This window comes from Vulpes lagopus, chromosome 17 (genome assembly GCF_018345385.1).
Source record: "Vulpes lagopus strain Blue_001 chromosome 17, ASM1834538v1, whole genome shotgun sequence".
NCBI classification, from domain to species: Eukaryota; Metazoa; Chordata; class Mammalia; order Carnivora; family Canidae; genus Vulpes; species Vulpes lagopus.
Genome location: NC_054840.1, coordinates 2,825,741 through 2,846,820, shown reverse-complemented (window position 1 = coordinate 2,846,820; position 21,080 = coordinate 2,825,741). Strand labels below are relative to the sequence as shown.

General features: G+C 38.2%; 1 protein-coding gene across 10 annotated transcripts in view; it reads left to right on the top strand.

Moving 5' to 3' along the window:
• The window catches only part of NAALADL2 (N-acetylated alpha-linked acidic dipeptidase like 2), a 1,267,271-nt gene that overhangs the window by 934,502 nt on the left and 311,689 nt on the right, over positions 1-21,080 (top strand). For all 10 annotated transcript variants that reach the window (XM_041732043.1, XM_041732046.1, XM_041732044.1 and 7 more), the window contains one exon: positions 11,604-11,747. In XM_041732043.1, coding sequence (XP_041587977.1) covers positions 11,604-11,747 — 144 coding nt within the window. The remainder of the gene's footprint in view (positions 1-11,603; positions 11,748-21,080) is intronic.

The window sequence follows — 21,080 nt, the reverse complement described above, 5'->3', positions numbered from 1 at the left end:
AACATGTATGGTAACTTCCAGTTAAGCTTGGCCACTTGCCATCCCCTTTTCACACCATTTTTTCCCCTCCCACATCCCATTTAGTCATGCTGATTCTTTTGCATAGAATTATCTCCCTTATACACATTTTCTTTACACTTTGAAGCTTAAATATTGTATTACAAATCTTGTCAGAGCCAGGATCATTTGACATCAGATGTAACTAAAGAAAACAGTTCTAGTAATTGCTTTTTTGGTGCTCTAGCTACTACTTGTATTTCCCTATAAGGAGTCAAGAAGATTGACTTCATGGGCCGACCTCTGACAGGCTGACCAGTGACCAGTCTTTCCCACTCACCCATTACCAGTGCATTTTTTGCTTCTACTGAATTCATCACTGTCTCGTTCAGGTACCAGTCGCTCCCTTATTTCTGGTGTGCCTGTTGTCTTCAGGCCTGCTGAAGCCTCTTCATTTCACTTACCCTGTTAAAGGCCATGGGTTTTCTGGCCACTCTGAAGCTTTCCCATTTCTGGAAGAGTTTCAGTCATCAAGCTGGGCATTTTGGATCTTCTGTCCCAATTCCAACCCAACTGCCTCAAAAATGTGACGGGGATCTGTTCTTGTTCTGGAATAACTGGGGCCTTTTCCTTTTCCAGTTATTTAAGATACCACTCATTTTCTACCTCTTCTAAGAAACGTTCATGACGCTGACTCAGAATGACCTGAAAGGTACTTGATATGTAGTGCAGGGGGTCATAGTACATCACTGGATTTTTAGAAAGATTAAATGAAGAAGCTAGAAAGGAAATTTAGGCCAAAGTGAATAATTCTGAATTTTCTTAAAGCTCCATTATCATGAAAAAGCTTTTAAAAGATGACTGTACCCAGTGCTATTTGAAGTCCTACACACAAGAACTAACAAAGACCATTCCTGTCTTTACAGAACACCTGAGCTTATTAACTGGACCATTAGTACTATACTAAGCATGGCCATGTCTCTCACTGTGTCATTACAGCCTTTGCTGTGACTTCAAAGACTTATTATTTACTGAAATAACCTTTCAGGATACGAAAAACATTACTTTAGTAAGAAAATAGGCAAAGTGGTATTCGAGTGGGTTTTTTGATGTTAATTTGGGTCTCATTTTATAAAATATTATCAGGAAATGTACATACAAAACCAGTTGCTAAAGTATATTATATTCACCAAATTACAGGGCTTTTCAGTAAGAAAATTCTCACATATATAAATTCAGAATAAATAATGGAATCTTTCTGACTGGAGTTCTCTGTAGAGATAATTTTTGATGACCAATCTGTGGCTTATTGACAGTGGGAATTTTGTTTTCCATAGCGCATATTTAAAATCTCTACCTGTTCATTTCTCAATACAGCAAAATACTAGAGTGATATGTTTTTAAGTCCCAATTCTCTGTATTAGTATTAATAAAAATAATTTTAATGATATAAAAATGATAAGCCAGAAGGGGAATTAATGGAAATCTTTCATATTACCCATTCCACATATGGGGAACTTTTCTGTTATTATAGTGGGATGTTCACCTCAAATTTGGATGTCGCCATCTAAATACAAAGAGCCTCTTTCAACGTTAAGATGAGAAATATTTCTATTAAATTCCTGTCAGGATTATAAAGCACCATACTGCCATTTGAAACACACTCGGAGAGGGAACTATTAGCTTACTTAAATGATTACCCATGGACAAGTTTAGAATCAAAACTTTAGAAATGGAAGTCCTTAGACCTTGTATGCATGATGCATTTAAGACTGCAAAAGACGTGAAAAGCTTTCCCAGAATCACTTCCCAGTTAGAGGCAGAGTAAGGACCAGATTCATCTTTGGGCTCAAAGCCAGTGCCCCTTCTTTCTTTCTCTCATTTTCTTTCTCTCTTATTCCCTCTTTCTTTCTTTCTGTACGATTATTTATTTACTCATGAGAGACACACAGATAGAGAGAGGCAGAGACACAGACTGGGGAGCCCAAAGCGGAACTCGATCCCAGGACCCCGGAATCATAGCTTGGGCCAAAGGCAGATGCCCAACCCCTGAGCCACCCAGGTGACCCCACCATCCTTGTCTTGTGTCAGTGTCTCCATGTCAAAAATAGAAATGCACAAGAAACCAAGAAAATCTGGAAAACACTGCATATGTGATAGCTCATGTCATCTAACATCTATTCAAATCAGAATAGCAAGGGTTAATTATTTTCTATTAGTATCAGAAACATCTAAAAAAATAAGTAAATCCAGAAATAAAGCATTGGTTTTCTCCCTGTTCATCTAATTAGCCTCATAAAATAACGTGTTCTCGTTACAATCTGGTATGAAGAATTTTATTGTAAATTAATGGTTGCATACTTTCACAACAACGAAAAAAAAACAAACAAAACCCATCCACACGGTTTATTTGCTGTCTTTTGAAAAATGCAAACTACACTTTTTCTAAAACTAGAAACTTTGCAAATCATTCCGATGTTCATATCCTTCAAGTCTGAGATGGGAAGCTTCTCGGGGGAATGCCTCTGAAGAGGATTGCTTTGCTTATATTACATGTAATGTGCAGATGGCCAATTATTCCAGTTATGAATCTAGACTACTCTCCTTGAAGTAAAGAACAAACTAGATATTTTATCTGTCTCAGAGTTTGTTTTTCTTATGATATAGTTTATGGTTTATTTCCAAATGTTCATGTTCTTGGAATGCTTTAGGGAATGAAATAGTCTTAGAGTAGACAAACGGTAAGTCCAAAAAAAATAGAAAGATTTAGACTTTCGGGGATGGGCAATCAGTTCTCGTATACTCAATTATTCCTCTGAAATAGAATTAAGAAAATATTTGTCAACATCTGAGTATTACCACTGCCATTGTACATCTAAATTTTCACTTAAAAATGACAAATTTATATACAAACTCAGTGAGATAAAACTCTATGCCAAAGGAAGCCTTGTTTCTTGAGTAGAAAGGATCAGACTACAAAAATGCTTTAGAGGGCATGTGGTTAATGATGACCACCATCTACAGAAATCGACTTTTGAAGTGATTTATCAGTGTGTGGTAAAGTCACAAAAAATCCAGTATTTATAAAAATTTATTCCCATAATTTTCTAAATAATAATAAATTCAATATAGGACACTCCAGATTCAACTAACAATTTACTTAAATACTGTGCATATGTCTTGTATACTGGCCAGAATGAAGCATATCACCTCATATAACTGCATATTAATCAAAACTTTTTAATACGGTAGTAAAAACTCTTCCTTATTGAATGTCCGTTGCATAGCCACAAATATACAGAGGATCCAAGTATATTTGTTTGAGAGGAGAAAATGATGGTGGTTTATATTGTAATGTCCTTTGCCCCAAATAATTTCACTTTACCAATACAAATCTTGAGTTTTTATATCTAAACATTAAAGAAAAATGTTTTCAGCAATGGGAAAAGTTGTCTAGCTCCATCTGAGCCTGTGTCATGTTCATGATCAATACGTTTGAATAAGCTAACTGGAAAGAAAGAGTCCAGGTTAAATTAACAGAATATTAATATAAATAGTGACAGTATTAACAGATTTGTCTGGTATACTGTTTTTAAATGAAATTGTACTGTACATAATCTGTACGCTCTTTTAATATCAGATTACACAGACATTTTGCTTTATAAATGAGTATGTTGCTTTCTAGTCCCTCTATGACTTTTTCCAAAACATGAGTTAAGCACTAAAATATTGTGATAATTACTTTGGAACATGACAAGATGCTTTGCGTAAGAGAGAACCAATGAAATGAGGAAACGAGACCATCTGTGTCTTCAGTTTTAGGATTTTGTGATTCCAAGTTTTATATTGTGAGTCACGAGTCTTAGGTTTATGATTAGACAAAACAAAATTACTCACTTGAACACTGGTCTGATCATTCGTCCAAATTGATGCTACTTCTTACTGTGCCGTGGGCTAAGCCATGGAAATATGGCAGTGAATCAGCCCCCAAGAAACTTACACTCTGGTCAGTGAGCAGAAAATAAAAAAGGGCATTAGAGAAAAGTAGTGTTTACTAGAGGTGTAGACAAGGATTTGTGTGGGGGCACATGCAAGGACTAAGCTTCCCAGAGTAAGTGATGCGTGAATTGGGTAAACTGGTGGTGGCCAGCATTTTTCAAGCGAAGGAGTTGGGGGAGGGTGAAGGGATGGGGAAGCGGAATCTTAAGCAGGCTCCATGCCCAGTGCAGAGCCTGATGTGAAGCTTGATCTCACAACCCTGAGATCATGACCTGAGCCAAAATCAAGAGTCAGGCCCTTAACCACCTGAGCCACCCAGGCGCCCCAACATCAGCCAGCTTTTAGACCTATAATTTTTTTAAAGATTTTATTTGTTTATTCATGAGAGACACAGAGAGAGAGGCAGAGACATAGATGGAGGGAGAAGCAGGCTCCATGCAGGGAGCCCAGCGCGGATCTCGATCCCAGGACCTCAGGGTCACGCCCTGAGCCAGAGGCAGACGCTCAACTGCTGAGCCACCCAGGCGTCCCGTAGACCTATAATTTATTTTAGTGTGAGGGCAGGCAGGAAATATTATGTCAATGAAAGAAATAATAATTCATTTTAGTTATGAAAATAATCAGTAAAAAATCCTTATATGGTAAAAATATATATGTGTGTGTGCACACGCGCACAGAGACATGGAGAGTAAAAATGAGCTCCCAGACTGCATAGCACAGGACTTTTTAAAGTGTTAACTATTGCATTTTTAATAATAACCTAAACAACACAGTACTGAATTTGACTAGCTTGAGGGAAAATGGTGATATTCATAACCAGCAGGTTATGGGATCCTGAAATAGTAAAGGATCGGCTGTATTTACAAGGACAACAACATGACTAGTCAATTTAGCGCACTGGTCATTGCAGGGAAATAACTGTAAATTTAGTGAGCTCACATAAAAATGAAAAAAAAAAAAAAACAAAAAACAACCATTTGCTCCAGTTATTTAATGGTCTGATTTCTGTCAAAGTGACAATTCTCTGGAGAGAGTCAAATCAAATATTCTGGGATAACATTACTGATATCAACTTGTTCATTTGCCATTTGAGCCTTTTTATAAAAGTGCAGCACAAAATGTCTTTTTAAAAATCTCTGCTTTTTAAGCTCTCTGATTGCTTGGTTCACTGGCAAGTGGGAAGCATTTACAATTTTAGGTTTGTCAGTCTTCTGCTATAATGAATTATAATACCTGAAAACCAAAGGGGAGAAAAGAAGTCAAATCAGTTACCTATTGTAATATTTATTCATGGCTGAAATAAAGTGTTGTAAATGTAATTCTGATCTTGAATCGCCAAATTTATCTTTGGGGAAAGGACAAAAACAAAAAAGTGCTCTCTCATTCCAATTTAAACTTGTTGTTTCGTGATAGCACACGAGCAGCCTTGTTTCCCATTTTGAAAGAGCCTCTGAGAAAACTTGATTTGGGGTTTATTGATACAGTTAAAGGCTCTGTCATCTTTAATTTGGGGAAAGGTGAGCACACACCAGCTATTATTTTTTTATCTTTTTTCATCCTGCTTTTTATATCTCCTTTGCTGTGAAAATTATGTAAATCGTGCTGCTGGAAAAATATATAATGATTTAGGCCGGTGCTTATCTAATGTGCATATGAATCACCTGGGGACCTTGTTAAACTACAGTTTCGGATTCAGAAGGTCCAGGGTGGAGTTTACGATTCTGCATTTCTAATGAGTTCCTGCGTTAGGCCTGTGCTGCTAGTCCAGGGCTACGCACACTGAGTGAAGAGTGTGTGGGGCCTCTGCTTACACCACGTAGTTCGGATCGTCTGGGTACACACACAGGTGCCGAGCGTGGACTACGTTCCTCAACTTGGAAACTCTATTATCCTCTCCAGTGGCAGCACATCATCACCACTGATCCACACGAGGCTCCTCTTGCTTTATTTGCCAGCATTTTTTTTTTTTTTTTTTTTACCTTATTTCACTTCTTGGTGCATTCATCTGAGCATCCCAGTGTCTTAAGATTTCTAGTTTCTGGAGGCTTATCTTTTCTGATACTCCTTGGGTAATCGCTACTTGCTATATACACTTCTTCAGTTGAGTTTCAACGAATTCCATCTTGCTATCAAAAAAAAAAAAAAAAAAAAAAAAAAAAAAAAAAAAAAAAAAACTAGCTGGAAGTCTTTATGTTTTCTTTATACACCTAACCAGCTACGATCGAAGTGGCCCATCGACAATGTGAAAATGCGTAATGTGAAGCCTACTAAATATGTACAGTTAGAAAACCTTCCCACTTATTTTTAACCTCATTTCTCCCAACTTTTACCCACTGTGGTTCAGGCTCTCAGCCTCTGGGCTGAGACACTCTTTGTCTCACTTAGAATAATGAAGGCCATTCAGTGTCACCTTGGTTGTTCAGGTGTGGTAGATGGGATGACAATACTGGCAGAGTGAAATTATTTATATATTACATTTCACAGAATGAGTCAGTGATGAAGTCCAACGTGGGACTCTACATCCTGTTTCCTCTTTCTACCACATGCATGTGGCATTGTGTCAGGGATTGGATTATTTATGGCACGAAAGGATATGGATCTTTATCGGGATTGCAACGAGTTTATAAAGTGAAGAGAAAACCAGCTATCTAAATTTAAAAAAAAAAAGTTAGTGTCAGTCTTTACTGAGCATAAACAATGAACACAGGCCACAATATCCATGCTATAATCTAGAAGTTGGAGTGCTAAAATATAAAAATAAAATAAAAATAAAAGTTGGAGTGCTAAGAGGTAATATCGACATCTTTTCCAGGTGGTGCCCTTTCCATCAAGGCACATCAACTATCTGATTTTCTTTTTCTTCTTTTCTTTTTCTTTCTTTCTTTCTTTCTTTCTTTCTTTCTTTCTTTCTTTCTTTCTTTCTTTTTCTTTCTTTTTTCTTTCTTTCTTTTCTTTCTTTTTCTTTCTTTATCTATCTACTTGATTTTCAACACATACCTTATAGCTCATAAGTGTGCTTTAGAATATAAACAGATAAAAATGGTATATGTATTTGGTTTTATTCAAAGCCTCTTAATAATGTAAGAAACTAAACTTCTCTTCTCAGCCCTTCTTCAATAAATGAGTTAAAAAATAACATTTGTCTAAAATCTCAGTATACTGTAAAGTCCTGCTTTTACTATCTGCTCTTGGATGTGAACTGTTGTCAAACTTCCATTAAGCTGAAGGTGAAAAATTAATGACCCACTTCAGATATTTCAAAACTAATGCAAGTCTATTAGTCATGCAGCAAAAAATAAAATAAAATAAATCAAAGATTTAAGTATGTTCAATTAGAGTTTAGGGTTGACTCATATTTAACTTTTAAATATATTATTTCATATGCTTGTTAGAGCATTATAGAGAAAAAGGAAATGCAGTTATTGATTTTTTTTTCATTAACAGATAAAGACACCTCAGATTATTTTGTTTGTAGAGATTTTTTTTTTTTTACACACAAAAAGTAATTTTACAGCAAGGCTAACTAGTTAATTGTTGGCGATAGATGGGTTTTGAAAGTTGATGTAATATGTCTGTTGTGGGAGAGTAGTGACCTGGAGAGAAAAGCACAAATGTATTGCAAGCATAGGAGTAATAAAATTATAATTTATTCCTCAGTTGTACCCTTGTTCCATCTTTAGGGCATTCAGAAAACCTGTGGGACAGTGGCATCGAAACTATTGTTCAAAGAATTGCTGATCCTGTTGTGTACCTGGCCTTGTGCTAGGCGTTGTGTGTCTTGCAATGATGGAGAAGACTTGGTTTTTGTCTACAAGGAACTTAGAGTTTAAAGAGGAAAAACACAGTGATTAAAGTGATAAGTATGAAATGTAAGGACAATGTTAATTAGAAATGAAAAAAACTACCAAAAAAAGTGCAGAAATATCAGATAGAGAACTGAGGGCAACAGAGAAAGCCTCAGAAAGTGACTTCTGAGTTGGGTTTTATTTTTTATTTATTTTATTTAATTTTAATTAATTAATTAATTTATTTATTTATTTATTTATTTATTTATTTATTTATTTTCTGAGTTGGGTTTTAAAGGAAGGGTATGGTTTCGACATGTGTGATGCATGAGAAGAGCCAGTGAAGGGGAAGGGGCGGCTTTAGCAACAACATGGACAAGGCCCATCACAGAATATGTGTTGTTAGCATAAGACGTATGGAGATGAATGATGGGAAATCGTGTTCAAAATATAAAATGTGAGATTGTGAAGAGCCTTGAATGGCAAACTAAAGAGTTCAGGATTTGATCTGGAGAGAGGTGAGATTGTGCAGCCTTTTAAGAAGTTTCATTTGTGGGGATCCCTGGGTGGCGCAGTGGTTTGGCGCTTGCCTTTGGCCCAGGGCGTGATCCTGGAGACCCGGGATCGAATCCCACATCAGGCTTCCAGTGCATGGAGCCTGCTTCTCCCTCTGCCTATGTGTCTCTCTCTCTCTCTCTCTCTCTCTCTCTCTCTGTGACTATCATAAATAAATAAAAATTAAAAAAAAAAAATTAAAAAAAAAAAAAAAAGAAGTTTCATTTGTGTTGGTAACGTGTCAGCACTTAACATCCATGAGATCAAAATGACTGATTACACACTTCTCATAAATACTGTTTCATTTTCCCACGTAGACTGGGAATCCTGAAAGTGATGGCCGGGGGAGAAAATACAGGCTGGGGAGTGGGAGTAGGATGGCTCATATCAGGGCTTGCCAGCTGGTGCACTGAGGGACGCCGTCTACCCCACGATGGCCCCGGGTGCAACCTGGAGCTGCAGAGACTCTGGGCCGGGCACTTGGGGGCTGACAGCAGCTTCCTGGAGGTGTGAAAGCTCCCTTGGGTTTCTCTCAGTGGGTGGAATGGCTGCTAGCCCCTGGTGCCCTGGTGCCCTGCAGGGCCTGGCTCACGGGCCTACACTGCACAGTCCCGCAGGCCCCACTCGGAAGGGCCCACGCTTGATTTAATGCTCTGCTCTTACCATCTTGGAATTCTTCATGCCTTTTGAACAAGAAGTCCCCTGTTGTCGTTTTGCTCTGGGCCCTGCAAATTCTGCAGCCGCTATGGTACCATGACCTGAAACTGGTCGGGGCAGCGTGAACTACACTGTGGTCACAATGTACTCCCGGATATCCCTCTGCTCTCATAGGGCCGCTGAATAGTGCAACCAGCGCTGTGCTTACGTAACAAAACTGATCCTAAGTGTAAATCTTTATTATTTTTTTTTTCTTCAAAGCCATGACAGCTATGGCTGCCATAGGCCTAAGCTAAATACCATTTTTTTTTTTTTTTTTTTAGCTTTGTGGTTTTCCAGATGATAAATTTAAGGAAACACTTCTGTAACACACTTTCTCATTTATAATTTGCCTCCTGGAGCCTGGATACCAGTGTGGTTGAGCTCTGCACCCCCTGCAGTCTTATCAAATTAAATTCTGAGAAAAACCTTCGGCAATCATTTTCCCTAATAAAAGTTCTGAAAAATAAAGCTCTGTGTTCACAGACATTTTGGCTGCTTAAGAGAATCATTCCGTCGTGTATTTCCTCTCTGAGTCTGTACTAAGCACTGTTTTTGTTTATTCTCTCCTTTCTCTTTACTCTGAGTGCTTGTGGACTTTCCTTTCACCTGTATTACCATAGTTTTCTCTCCTTATTTTTATTTAATTTTTGTTTTTCTCCAAGTTATTGTTGGATGTATTCAAATAATTCTACAAAGGTTAATGTAAAAAACTCTCATCTTAAAAAAAAAAAAAAAAACACACAAAAAAACCCTCATCTTCTTCCCTCCTTCCCTATATACTTTTTTCTCTTTCCCCTCTCTCCCAAAGGCAAACACTCAATTTCTTTTAGTGTTTTCAGTTTTTCCCGACATTTTATATTTACCTCTCTGTCTCTCAAAAGCATGTTTATGAGTTGAATTCATTTTTTTTTCCGTTTTAATCACTACTACCATTATGGAAGATAAAGATTTAGTTTGCTCTCAAAGTCTCCACAGGCCCTCACCCCTGACTTGTGCCCTTTTCCCATTATTTTCCAAAAGAGTATCATTTTTGTGTGTGTCAAATAGTCATTATTTATAATACAATGACTACGTAAATATTATTCACACTGTACAATGATTACATTTCTTTCTCAAACAACTTTTTGCTCCCTTCGAAGCTAAAGATTGTCTAATTCTTAGATTCTTATTTTTCTATGTATCTAGATGTTCCTCCCATGCTAACTCTCTGATCTCTACTGTCAATATCCTCTCAATCCAGTAGCATGTAGCTAGTTTTTCTGTTTCTTTTGTCTTCCTGGAGACCTCCTTCCTTGAGCCTCCCGACCCCCTTGCTCTTATTCTAATAAGCTCTGGTGCATGTGTGCCATTCTAGGATTGTCCTTGGCTGAGGGGGCCTACTTAAGAATGGCAAAGTTGAGTGGATTTGAAGCTGTGTATATGGATGAGTGTTATTCACTGATGGATACTAACATAGGAGGTCTTTGGTGAGTTGTTTTCTTGGTGGACTTCCAGATTTTTAGTATTTTTGTATAGTCTTCATTGACCTGGCCATATTTACTCCAATTGAATTTCCTATTGCCCTACCTGGAAGGAAGGATTCTGGGCACCATAAAATGGTAAAACATTTGAAGAGTCTCTGCAATTATAAGACCATCCTATTTTATTTATTTTATTTTATTTTATTTTATTTTATTTTATTTTATTATAATTTATTTTATTTTAAAGATTTTATTTATTTATTCAGGAGAAGCATGGAGAGGAGAGAGAGAGGCAGAGACACAGGCAGAGGGAGAAGCAGGCTCCCTGCAGGGAGCCTGACATGGGGATTGATCCTGGGACTCTAGGATCACACCCTGGGCCGAAGGCGGTGCTAAACTGCTGGGCCACCCGGGCTGCCCAAGACCATCCCATTTTAAATATGAGACCCCTTCCCCATCACTGTGTCTGGTGTCTCCTTCCCTGTTCAGCATCCCACTTTTACTCCTCTGAGGCAGTGGGGGAGGAACAGACACTCTTCTGACTGATGGCATGAATGAGGATTTGAGGAGAGATACCTTCATAATCAGAATTTCATCAAGTCCTCCTGTTTTCCTCCTCTTTTGCCCATATTTTAATAGGTAGGCGCTGTGGCCGATTCCTAAGCCGTTCTGGGTTGTGTGGTACAAACTGCATTGCTTCTCAGCTTACCCTCTGCTGCTTAGATTGTGGTCGTCTTGGGTCTGTTACATCAGTTGACACTTACGCATCTGCTTTCCAGCTTTTAGAATCTTACTGCTGTTATTGCCCCTTCTCTTTTATCAGCCCATGGGGGTTTATGCTTTTTTATTCCTTTGTTGTCATTTCAGTGGAGTTCTACGGGAGAATGGAGGTAAGTGCATGTGTCCACTCTGCCATCGTTAACCAGGATACGAAACAGTGTTTGGACTGAACGTCAAGGCCTCTTGTAGAGTAGAACTAGGGAATAAACAAAGGAACTCAAATAAGCACATGGGTCATATTTTAAATACTTATTAACAAAAAACTTCTCTTCAAGTGTTTTTAATTTCTGGTTGCTAACAGGTCTGTTCCCTTGTCTTTTGAATCCAGATGGAAGCTTTAGGCAAAACCGAGCAAACCTCACGTCTCTGCTAGTGCAGCCCGTCTCGGCATCTCTCGTTGCAAAACTGATCTCTTCACCAAACAGCAGAACGAAAACTGGTGTCTGTAGCCCTCTAGAGCTTCCAGATAATGGTAAAGTATTTCATGTCTTTCTGTGTATTTTGTAGTATTTGTAAGGACCATGATCATTTATAATCCCTTAGATTGACATGTTCAGAATTATTCCTTAAAAAAAAACTATTCCTTTGTGATGAGGTGAGCACTTATTTCTCATCTGTGGCTCTTTAAGAGACGTTTTCAGAACATAATTTTGATAAAGACTGAGAGTTCGTCAAACTGAGAGATCAAAAAAAGGGGGGGGGGAGAAAAAAGCATTTTAAACCACAACAAAGGAAAGCAGCTTTACAAATAAAGCATTTTGTGCATTCATGAAAATCTGCTTAACATAGCTTCCTCGTTTCAGCTTCAGCAGTCTTGTTGGCTGCCAAGATTCAGTGGATAGCAGTCAGCTATCTGGGGTATGAAGTCTTTTAGTAGAAAGCATTAAAGCCTAATTCCTGCGATTGACTAAAAAATCCCCGTGTCTTTACGCATCATCGCCCGAGAGATGCCTCTTGTACTGCGGGGCGGTTTGTCAGGCCTTGTTGGAACACAACGGATAAAACTGAAGTAGTTAAGCTACCTGTGGTGGGGTGCGAGCCACAGGCTGCATCTTATTTCTGCCTCCAGCCTCGGCATTACAGTTCTAAAGCAGAGACTCTCTTTACATATTGTTAAATTCGTATCTAGCGGTTGTAAAATTCAACACCAGGACTGGGGTTTTGTGTCCAGACCTGGAGGCTCAACGACCCTTGTTTTATCTCATCTGCTTTTCTCTTGACAACAAAAGCATTCCAAAAAATGTTTTGAAGACACCTAAACACACACACACACACACACACACACACACACACACAACCTGAATCCATACAGGCTTGTCCTCTGTTAGAGACACACGTACACTTTTCAAAGTCCTATCAATTGAGTGCCTCCAAAACGGATTATTGATCAAACAACTAGGAAATAGAGAAAACAATGATGAGTGTAGATCCTCAAAGCAGGAAGGGAGACTTTGAGAAGCTTTTTGTTTTGTCTTGTTTTTACCGTCTCTTATTCGGAGCCCTACAAATTGACCGTGGGCTCTATTTGTTAAAATATGTAAAGAACATTTCATAATACTTTGGTTCTGAGGAAAGCACTGGACTTCTAAAAGATCAAATTTAAGACCAGAGTTAATTAATTGATTGATTCCTCCAATTAATATTCAGAGACCCTGCTGTGGTCCAGCCACTGTTCTGCCCTTCGTGAGCCGACAGCATGCATGGGAGCTCCGTGGCCTCATGCATCACCGCCTTGCTGGAGGCCGCTACCTGATCTACAGACACCCTCCTAGCTAAGCTTCTAGTGTCTCATGTTGATCTGAGAATCAAGTTATGCTCTGTGTCTCAGTACTTCTGCATACTGTGAAATATTATATTAGCCATTGTCTTTCTCAGCAAAGAATTATATTGATTTCCTCCACGATATGTTAAATATCTGTATAATAATGGCATAGCTGGGCAAAATGGCACATTTTGCTGTATCTATCCACAGCTGTATCTTCACAGTAAGTCACAACGTGTACAAAGCTTGGAAGAAAAATTGAAACATACACTGAAACCTGTTTACAACTCCATTGTTAAAATAAAAAAAAAAAAAACAAGATACATGCTTTCTAAGGAATTAAGCCACATCAGGTTTCCTTATGGATATAGTAGCTTATTACTGTTTTTAGACAGTAGTTAAATTAAGGGACATGTGTAAATTGAGAAGATATTTCATGTTATAATGGGTACTCCTTTCATCATCTTTTTAAATGCAGGGTATTATATTTAGATTTCCCAAATAGTGATGGAGCAGTCTGAACCGAGTTATTAAATTTAAACTAGTCTTAAATGTAGAATAATGAGCCAGTTTTGGGTAATAATACTCATGATACAGCCAAAATAATTAATTAACTTTTAAGTTTTCTCATAAACACGAAAGTATAGCATTTGCTCATTATGATACATATAGGGATGGTACATGAAAAGGATGCAGAATGAAGTGCTGTATTTTGGGGCAATAAGAGCAATGCTTACAGTTTATGGAATAGAAAAATTAATTACAAACATATTATAATTATATCTTACTGTTGAATTTTCTTAGTCTTGAACCTTAGTGTAGGAAAATCTTCACCAAGAAGTTAGGCAGGAGCACATTAAAAATACGTGTTCAGATCAACTAATCATCTTACTCGTTTAATCCTTTGTATACACCAAATCCAAATTGTCAGATAAGAGTATAGCAGAATTGACCTATCATCTTTGCTTTCTTAGCATCCATTTGACCCTCCCCCTCTTTGAATCGTTGCCAACATTTCCCAGGAAGGTAGTGTGGATCGGTTTGGCCACATCCCAAGCTCTAGAAATAGATCCTCATTAGCTCAAGCCTATTGGTACATTACATCAACCATATTATGATGGTTGATTCAAGGATGATCTTAGCCAAACAGGGCCAGGACTCAATTTCTGGAATTTATTTGTAGCAATGACTCACTTTAACATTATAGCTGAACAAAAAAGCATGTAACCTCAGGATCTCTTGGTAACCCTGTCAGGACCTTGAGAGTATAGCCTACCTGAAAATGGAACCAACACCAAGAAAGTACAGATGAATAATGGGAGGAGAAGCAGAGAGAGAGAGAGAGAGAGACAGACAGAGAGAGAGAAAACCTCCACATCAAGTGAGCCCTAAAGCTTTGTCTGTAGCCAAACCTACTGAACTGGCCATATATGAGTCAACACACCCTACCTTCATATTTGTTAGTCAATCTATGTTGGATTTTTAGTTTCTTGCAACAGAAAGCTACCTAAGTGAAACAGACCATAAAACTTTAAATAAAGGCATTAGATATCAGCATTCATAAAATATGTGAAATACATTGAGTAAAAGGAACTGGAGAGCAGAGTATTTATATGAAAATTCCTGAGGGAACTAAAAATTGTGTGAGGAATAGAAAAAGAAGCAGGAAAAAAAGGTCTTGCATATATATGTATACGTACATATATTGATATATAACATATAGATAATTGCATATTGGCTGTATTTTATTTTCCACAGTCTTCTCTTCTTTTTATCTATTTCCAATTTCCAATCTCAATTATGTTATCAATCTTTGTCTCTGAGAATCAACCAAAACATGGAAATTTGAATTTTCAGTTATCAGTCAGAGTTTGTGGTTAAAAACGATGAATATAGTGGGAAACAGAGAGAAGGAAGTTTAAGATCCATTAAGACAAAAAAATTAATTTAATCAACTTAAAATAATGAAGGTAGGGTGTGTTGACTCAAATATGGCCAATTCAAACATATGAATGTTTGATGGATCACTTTTGATGAATAGAAAAGTGACTATTTCTGTGTTGCATAAAAATTAATGTCATCACATAAGTAAACTTGGATCATCTCTTCAAATGGATATATATATTATATTAATATATATTAACATATATGGGATATATATAAAATTGTGAACAGGATATATATTTCCTATATATCAAATATATTTCCCTGTTCACAATTTTACATATTCTTTGATGAAAATCACTTTAATTAGAATAATATAGTGACACTGTCAGTTATAATTTTTACATATTTCAAATGTCTTTTGAAGGATTGTACTTCTAATTTTTAACAGCTACTTAAAAGTGTTCATTATTACCATCCCAAGCAGAGATTTAAAAAGATGTATTGAGCGTACCGTCCAAAAATTTAGGTTATACTAAAATTTTTTGGCAAGTGGCAAATTTTAGCTTTTCATGAAATATTTGTTAACAAGAAATGTTAGGACGGTTGAATTCAGCATTATTTTTTGTTACATATGAAACTAACCAACCTGTTCAGAATAGCCTGTGAGAAGATCCCGGGGTACATTATGTTAGTCTGGTGGTTAGAGTGTCTTGGTAGATACGTTAGGAAGATAATGGAGTGATATGGAAATGATATGATATGGCCCTTATTGGCCCTGCAAAAGGGGGTTCCTCAGTAGGCCTAAAAATATATATAAGAGAATTGCAAACTTGTTTTAGGGAAAGGTAGGCCTTAATGACTTCCAGCGCCAAATCTGGAGGAATTATACCCAGAACATGCAAACATTTTAATTTGCGTAGACAACTTCTATATGGCACACAGAGATACAGTGGCCACTTTTTATTCCCAAAATTTAGCGAGCTAGAATACGTTTACACTCAAGGATCATGACGGATGTTAGGAGGCACTAAACTGCAACGGTGACACCCCAGTGCTATGGCTCTTCGGGCAGCCGGTTGCGCAGTGAACCGAGGAGTCTGAGCTGGAGGCTGATAAGAGAGGAATCCGTAGAACTAAAGATCAGCCTTCGTGAGCTGCCAGTCTGAAGTCCCTGGACAAAAGGGGAAAAAAAGCTTCAGAAATGACTTTGAAGGACGACTCATCAAGGGTCTTAAGTAGAGTGAACATAGGTGGGAAACCTATTGTCCAAAGTCCATAGACAGTACAGTCAGTCCTCTGTGTCCTGGGGAGTGCAGGTGGGGCTTACCAAGGGTGACACAGATCTGTCTTCGCCCAGAGCGTCTCACGTTGCCAGGCTTCTGTCTTGGCAGTTGTGATTTTCAGGGACGATTCAACTTAGAATCAATCTAGGGTTGTGTTTGTTTGTTAAAAGACCTATGGACAACCTGGGGTGTACACTCTGAGGTAGAATTACTTTTAACAAGTGTTTTCCAATCTCCAATATTCCTCAGCAATTTTTTTTATAGTTTCTGATATCCTCTTCACATCACTTCTCAAGTACCTGTCACTTCTTTCCAATTACAGACGCTTCGACTAGACTTTGTGGTTTATGTATGTGATTTACCCCGGGAGAGCGCGCCCTGTCTTTACAGTTTGATGACCCTTTTGTTGGCAGTGGACTGGTGATCCCTCAGTGCCTTTGTGGTTCCGTATCCAATATTTCTCCCTATCACTCTATTTAGTATTTTCCAAACATGTCTTCAGGGGTGTGTCTCTAAGTTTGTAAAGCCTCAGTATCCTTTTTTTTTTTTTTTAATTTTTTTTTTAATTAACTTTTATTGGTGTTTAATTTACCAACATACAGAAAAACACCCAGTGCTCATCCCGTCAAGTGTCCACCTCAGTGCCCGTCACCCATTCCCCTCCAACACCCGCCCTCCTCCCCTTCCACCACCCCTAGTTCGTTTCCCTGAGTTAAGAGCCTCAGTATCCTTTAAAGCTCCAGGCGAATGCCATGCTCTTCGAGTTGGAAGTAGCACCTCCTGACTCTCTCCGCCATGATCCAGGCACTTGGATGCTGGAAGAAGAAGAGCAGATCCTTCCAAGCTGCAGTTTTCATTAGAATGTGTTGTTTTTGCCCTACTTCTATACGGTTTTTCGATGTTTCCCTTATTGCCCCGTGTCCTAGGAGTATGTGAGGGTGTGCACCGTGTGGTGTCAGCTGTAGAGCTCTATACACGTCCATGGAGGCTAGGAACCCTAACAGGACATTCAGATATTCTTATTATTAGTGTTAAAGTCTCCTTGTTATGTACACATTTGTCTATTTTATCTTGTAGTTCTGTCCATTTTTGATTCATACATTTTAAGGTCATTTCTTAGATGTTTATTTTATTTATTTATTGTTTATTTATTTATTTATTATTTATTTATTTATTTATTCATTCATTCATTCATTCATTCATTCATTCATGAGAGACACACAGGGAGAGAGGCAGGGACACAGGCAGAGGGAGAAGCAGGTCCCTGCAGGGAGCCCGATGCAGGACTCGATCCTGGGACCCCCCAGATCATGACCTGAGCTGAAGGCAGACACTCAACCACTGAGCCACCCAGGCATCCCTTCTTAGATAAATCCAAATACATCATATCTTCCTGGTTAGTTGAAACATTCATAAGATGGAGTGATCTCTTTTATATTTATAATGGTTGTCTTAGATTTGATTTGGTTTGGCACACCTGGGTGGTGGCTCAGTCGGTTAAGTGTCTGCCTGTGGCTCAGGTATGATCCTGGGGTCCTGGGATCCAGCCCGGTCTTGGGCTCCCTGCTGAGCAGAGTCTGCTTCCCCGTCTCCCTCTACCTTCCCCACCCCCGCTTGTGCTCTCCCTCATGTAAATAATAACTTAAAAAAATAATTTAGCTTTATATTAATTTAGACTCACTAGCTTGTTATTGTGTTAGTTTCTTTATGGTATATCTTTTTGTTTTTTAGTATCCAACTTTCTATATATTTCTCTTTTAGCATCTCTTCTTAATAACAACTACTTTGTATTTTTTTTTAAAGTAAATTCTATTAGCTCACAATCCTGAGATCAAGAGTCACATGCTTTACCAACTGAGCCTGTTAGACGCCCTACAACTAATTTGTATTTTAAATACGATCTGATTATCTCTTACCAGAAAGCTCTAGTTCATTACATTTAATGTGATTATTAATGTATTTATACTTACTTATATATTCTTTTCATCTTAATTTGGATTTCTTCTTTGTACCACATATTATGTTTTCCTTTTATTTCTCTCTTTATATTAAGATTATTTTGGTCATTATATTTTTCCCTTTATTATTTTAGAAGCTATATATATTTCTTTGTATTCTTTTAGAGTTACCTAGAATTATAGCTTTTTCAAGATCGCTTTTCCTGCTTCGTTCCATGCCAGGTAACTTTCATCACCATCTCCTGGATAGGAGAGGGGAGTGCAGTCATTTAGAACTCTACTTTGTAAGGAGCAATCTCTTTTTGGAACTACCTTCTCTCCAACGTGGGCAGGCCCAGGGCTTTTTCTTCTAAACTTCGCATCTCATAAGGCCATCAAGATTAAGAGATTTTCCAGCTTCAGTAAATTCCCTCAAGTTGAAAGCAGCTTTATTGTTTTGCTTATCTGTGTTCCTGTCACAACTTAAATTTTGACCTAGTAATTCTTTACCTTCTAGTTCTTGGATGCTGTTAACAAGATTCGTTTTGTGTTTTATTCAGCATTGTAAAGGACTTTCAGTGGGAAAGTTGGCCTGAATATCCTAGTCTGTCCTAACACTATAAAAGAAATTCTTCTCCTCCTCAACATCTATTCTTTTCCTGGCAACACGTACAGATGACTCAGTAAATATACCTAAGTCAGTCAACATATAAATCAGGTTACCATCAGGAAATCGATGATACCCACACCAAAAATGGCAATTCGTGGGAGTTTGGCCAAGGGCCTATGCGTAATTATAAATAGGTAAAGGGAAATAGAAAAGGGATGGTGAGAGGCACCTGGAGAGTTCAACTGGTTAAGCAGCACATTCTTGATTTTTGGCTCAGGTGATGATCTCAGGGTTCTGACATCAAGTCCTGTTGGGCTTCACACTCAGTACGGAGTCTGCTTGAGATGTTCTCTCTCTCTCTTGCTCCCTCTACCCATCCCCTGCTCACTCACTCTCTCTCTCTCACTCTAAAATAAATAAATATTAAAAGAAGAGCCCAGTAGATGTTCTCCGTAGAGGTAGAGGCCAGCTCCTTGGGACACAGAGCTAGGTGAAGGGTGAAAATAGATCTGGATGGAAATGTGGGAAATATGCAGTACTGGGCTAGTGTTGCAGATGAGGAGTCTGCTGACAAATCTGATAACTTGTGATTTGTGGGGTGGTTTGGTAGAAAGATGTAGAAACTCTGTTGATCAGTTTTCACTCTTAGAAGGGATACGAAGAAGATAAGTTGTTTTTTCCTGAGTTTAATATTCTTTAAAACATCTTCCTACTTAGGTAATTTTGCTAATTGAAAATAATAATCTTAAACTTTATTTTTTTTTCCAAAATGCATGCAGGTTCATAAGAATACACACGTGTGTGTGTGTGTGTGTGTGTGTGTGTGTGTGTGTGTGTAGACTCAAGGATAGCTACTAAGGTGGTGAAAAGGACCAAGCCGACAGTTTTCATTCAGTATTTGTATGCTAGTCTCACTTTTTCAGAATGAAAACTTTGCAGCACTGAAACAGATTTGGCGATTTTACTTTTCTCTTTAATTCCTATCATTACAAATCAGCTAATGTTTGCTAAGAGTTAGAAAAGAGAGATGAGTAAAAACAGAGAAGCAAATCCACACATTCTGTATTAGTCATGTTGGGCTTCCATTACAAGATACCACAGACCTGGTAGCTTAAACAACAGACATTTATTTTTCTCACACTTCTGCAGGCTGGGAACTCCAAGCTCACGGTGCCAGAAAAATTGCTTTCTGGTGCGAGCTCTCTTGCTGGCTTGCAGACGGCTGCCTTCTCTGTGTCCTCACATGGACTCTTCTCTGCACACACAGAAGCAGAGTGAGAACCCTGTGGTGTTTCTTTCTCTTTTTTATAAGGACTCTAGTGGATGAAATTCCCACCCTTGAGACCTCATTTAACCTGAATTATCTCCTGAAAGGCCGTATCTCCAAATGCAGCTATGGTGGGGGCCAGGGCTTCAACATGTGATTTTGAAGAGAAACAGCTCAGTCCAGAACATATTCATTCTACCCAGTAATTACCACTATCAAAACTTAGTTTAAATCCTTCTGTATTTATATATACACATTTGGAGGTTTTGTGTTTTTTGTTTGTTTGTTTGTTTGTTTTATTTTATTTTATTTTTTTTTTATTTTATTATTTATGATAGTCAGAGAGAGAGAGAGAGAGAGAGAGAGAGAGAGAGGCAGAGACACAGGCAGAGGGAGAAGCAGGCTCCATGCACTGAGAGCCCGATGTGGGATTCGATCCCGGGTCTCCAGGATCGCGCCCTGGGTCAAAGGCAGGCGCCAAACCGCTGCGCCACCCAGGGATCCCTGTTTGTTTTATTTTAACCAAAAGGAGATCATACTATACATATTATTTTGAAATCTATCTAATTAAATATATCCACTTTTTCATGACAGTAAACTTTACCTTATTTGATGCACAAACTATGGTGTTTTACCAGGCATCCCAATTTTTTACAGTGGGTTTATCCAAACCAAGGCAGGCCTATAAATTGCATCCCTTCTAATCTAGCACATCCTCTTTTTCTTCTCTTAACACTGGGAACTTTGGAACAAGTCTGTTGTCCTGAATGTGCCCTACATTCTAGATTTGTGGAATGCTTCCTCGTGATTTTATTTAACTAGTTCCTCTGTCCCTTTTATTTTCAATAAACTTGAAATTCTTAAGGCTTCTGTTATAAAAGTCATTATTGTAATTAGTGGATAAAATGTTTGAAGAACCTTTTCTTTGGTAGTTGGTGTTATTGTCAGTATCCAGGATATGGTAAGACGTATCACATCAGGTGAGGGGGGCCCGGGTGGACCTAGTCAGGTCTTAGGACTAGAATTTGTGCAGACTCTTATGTAGAACTCTTTTTTTTT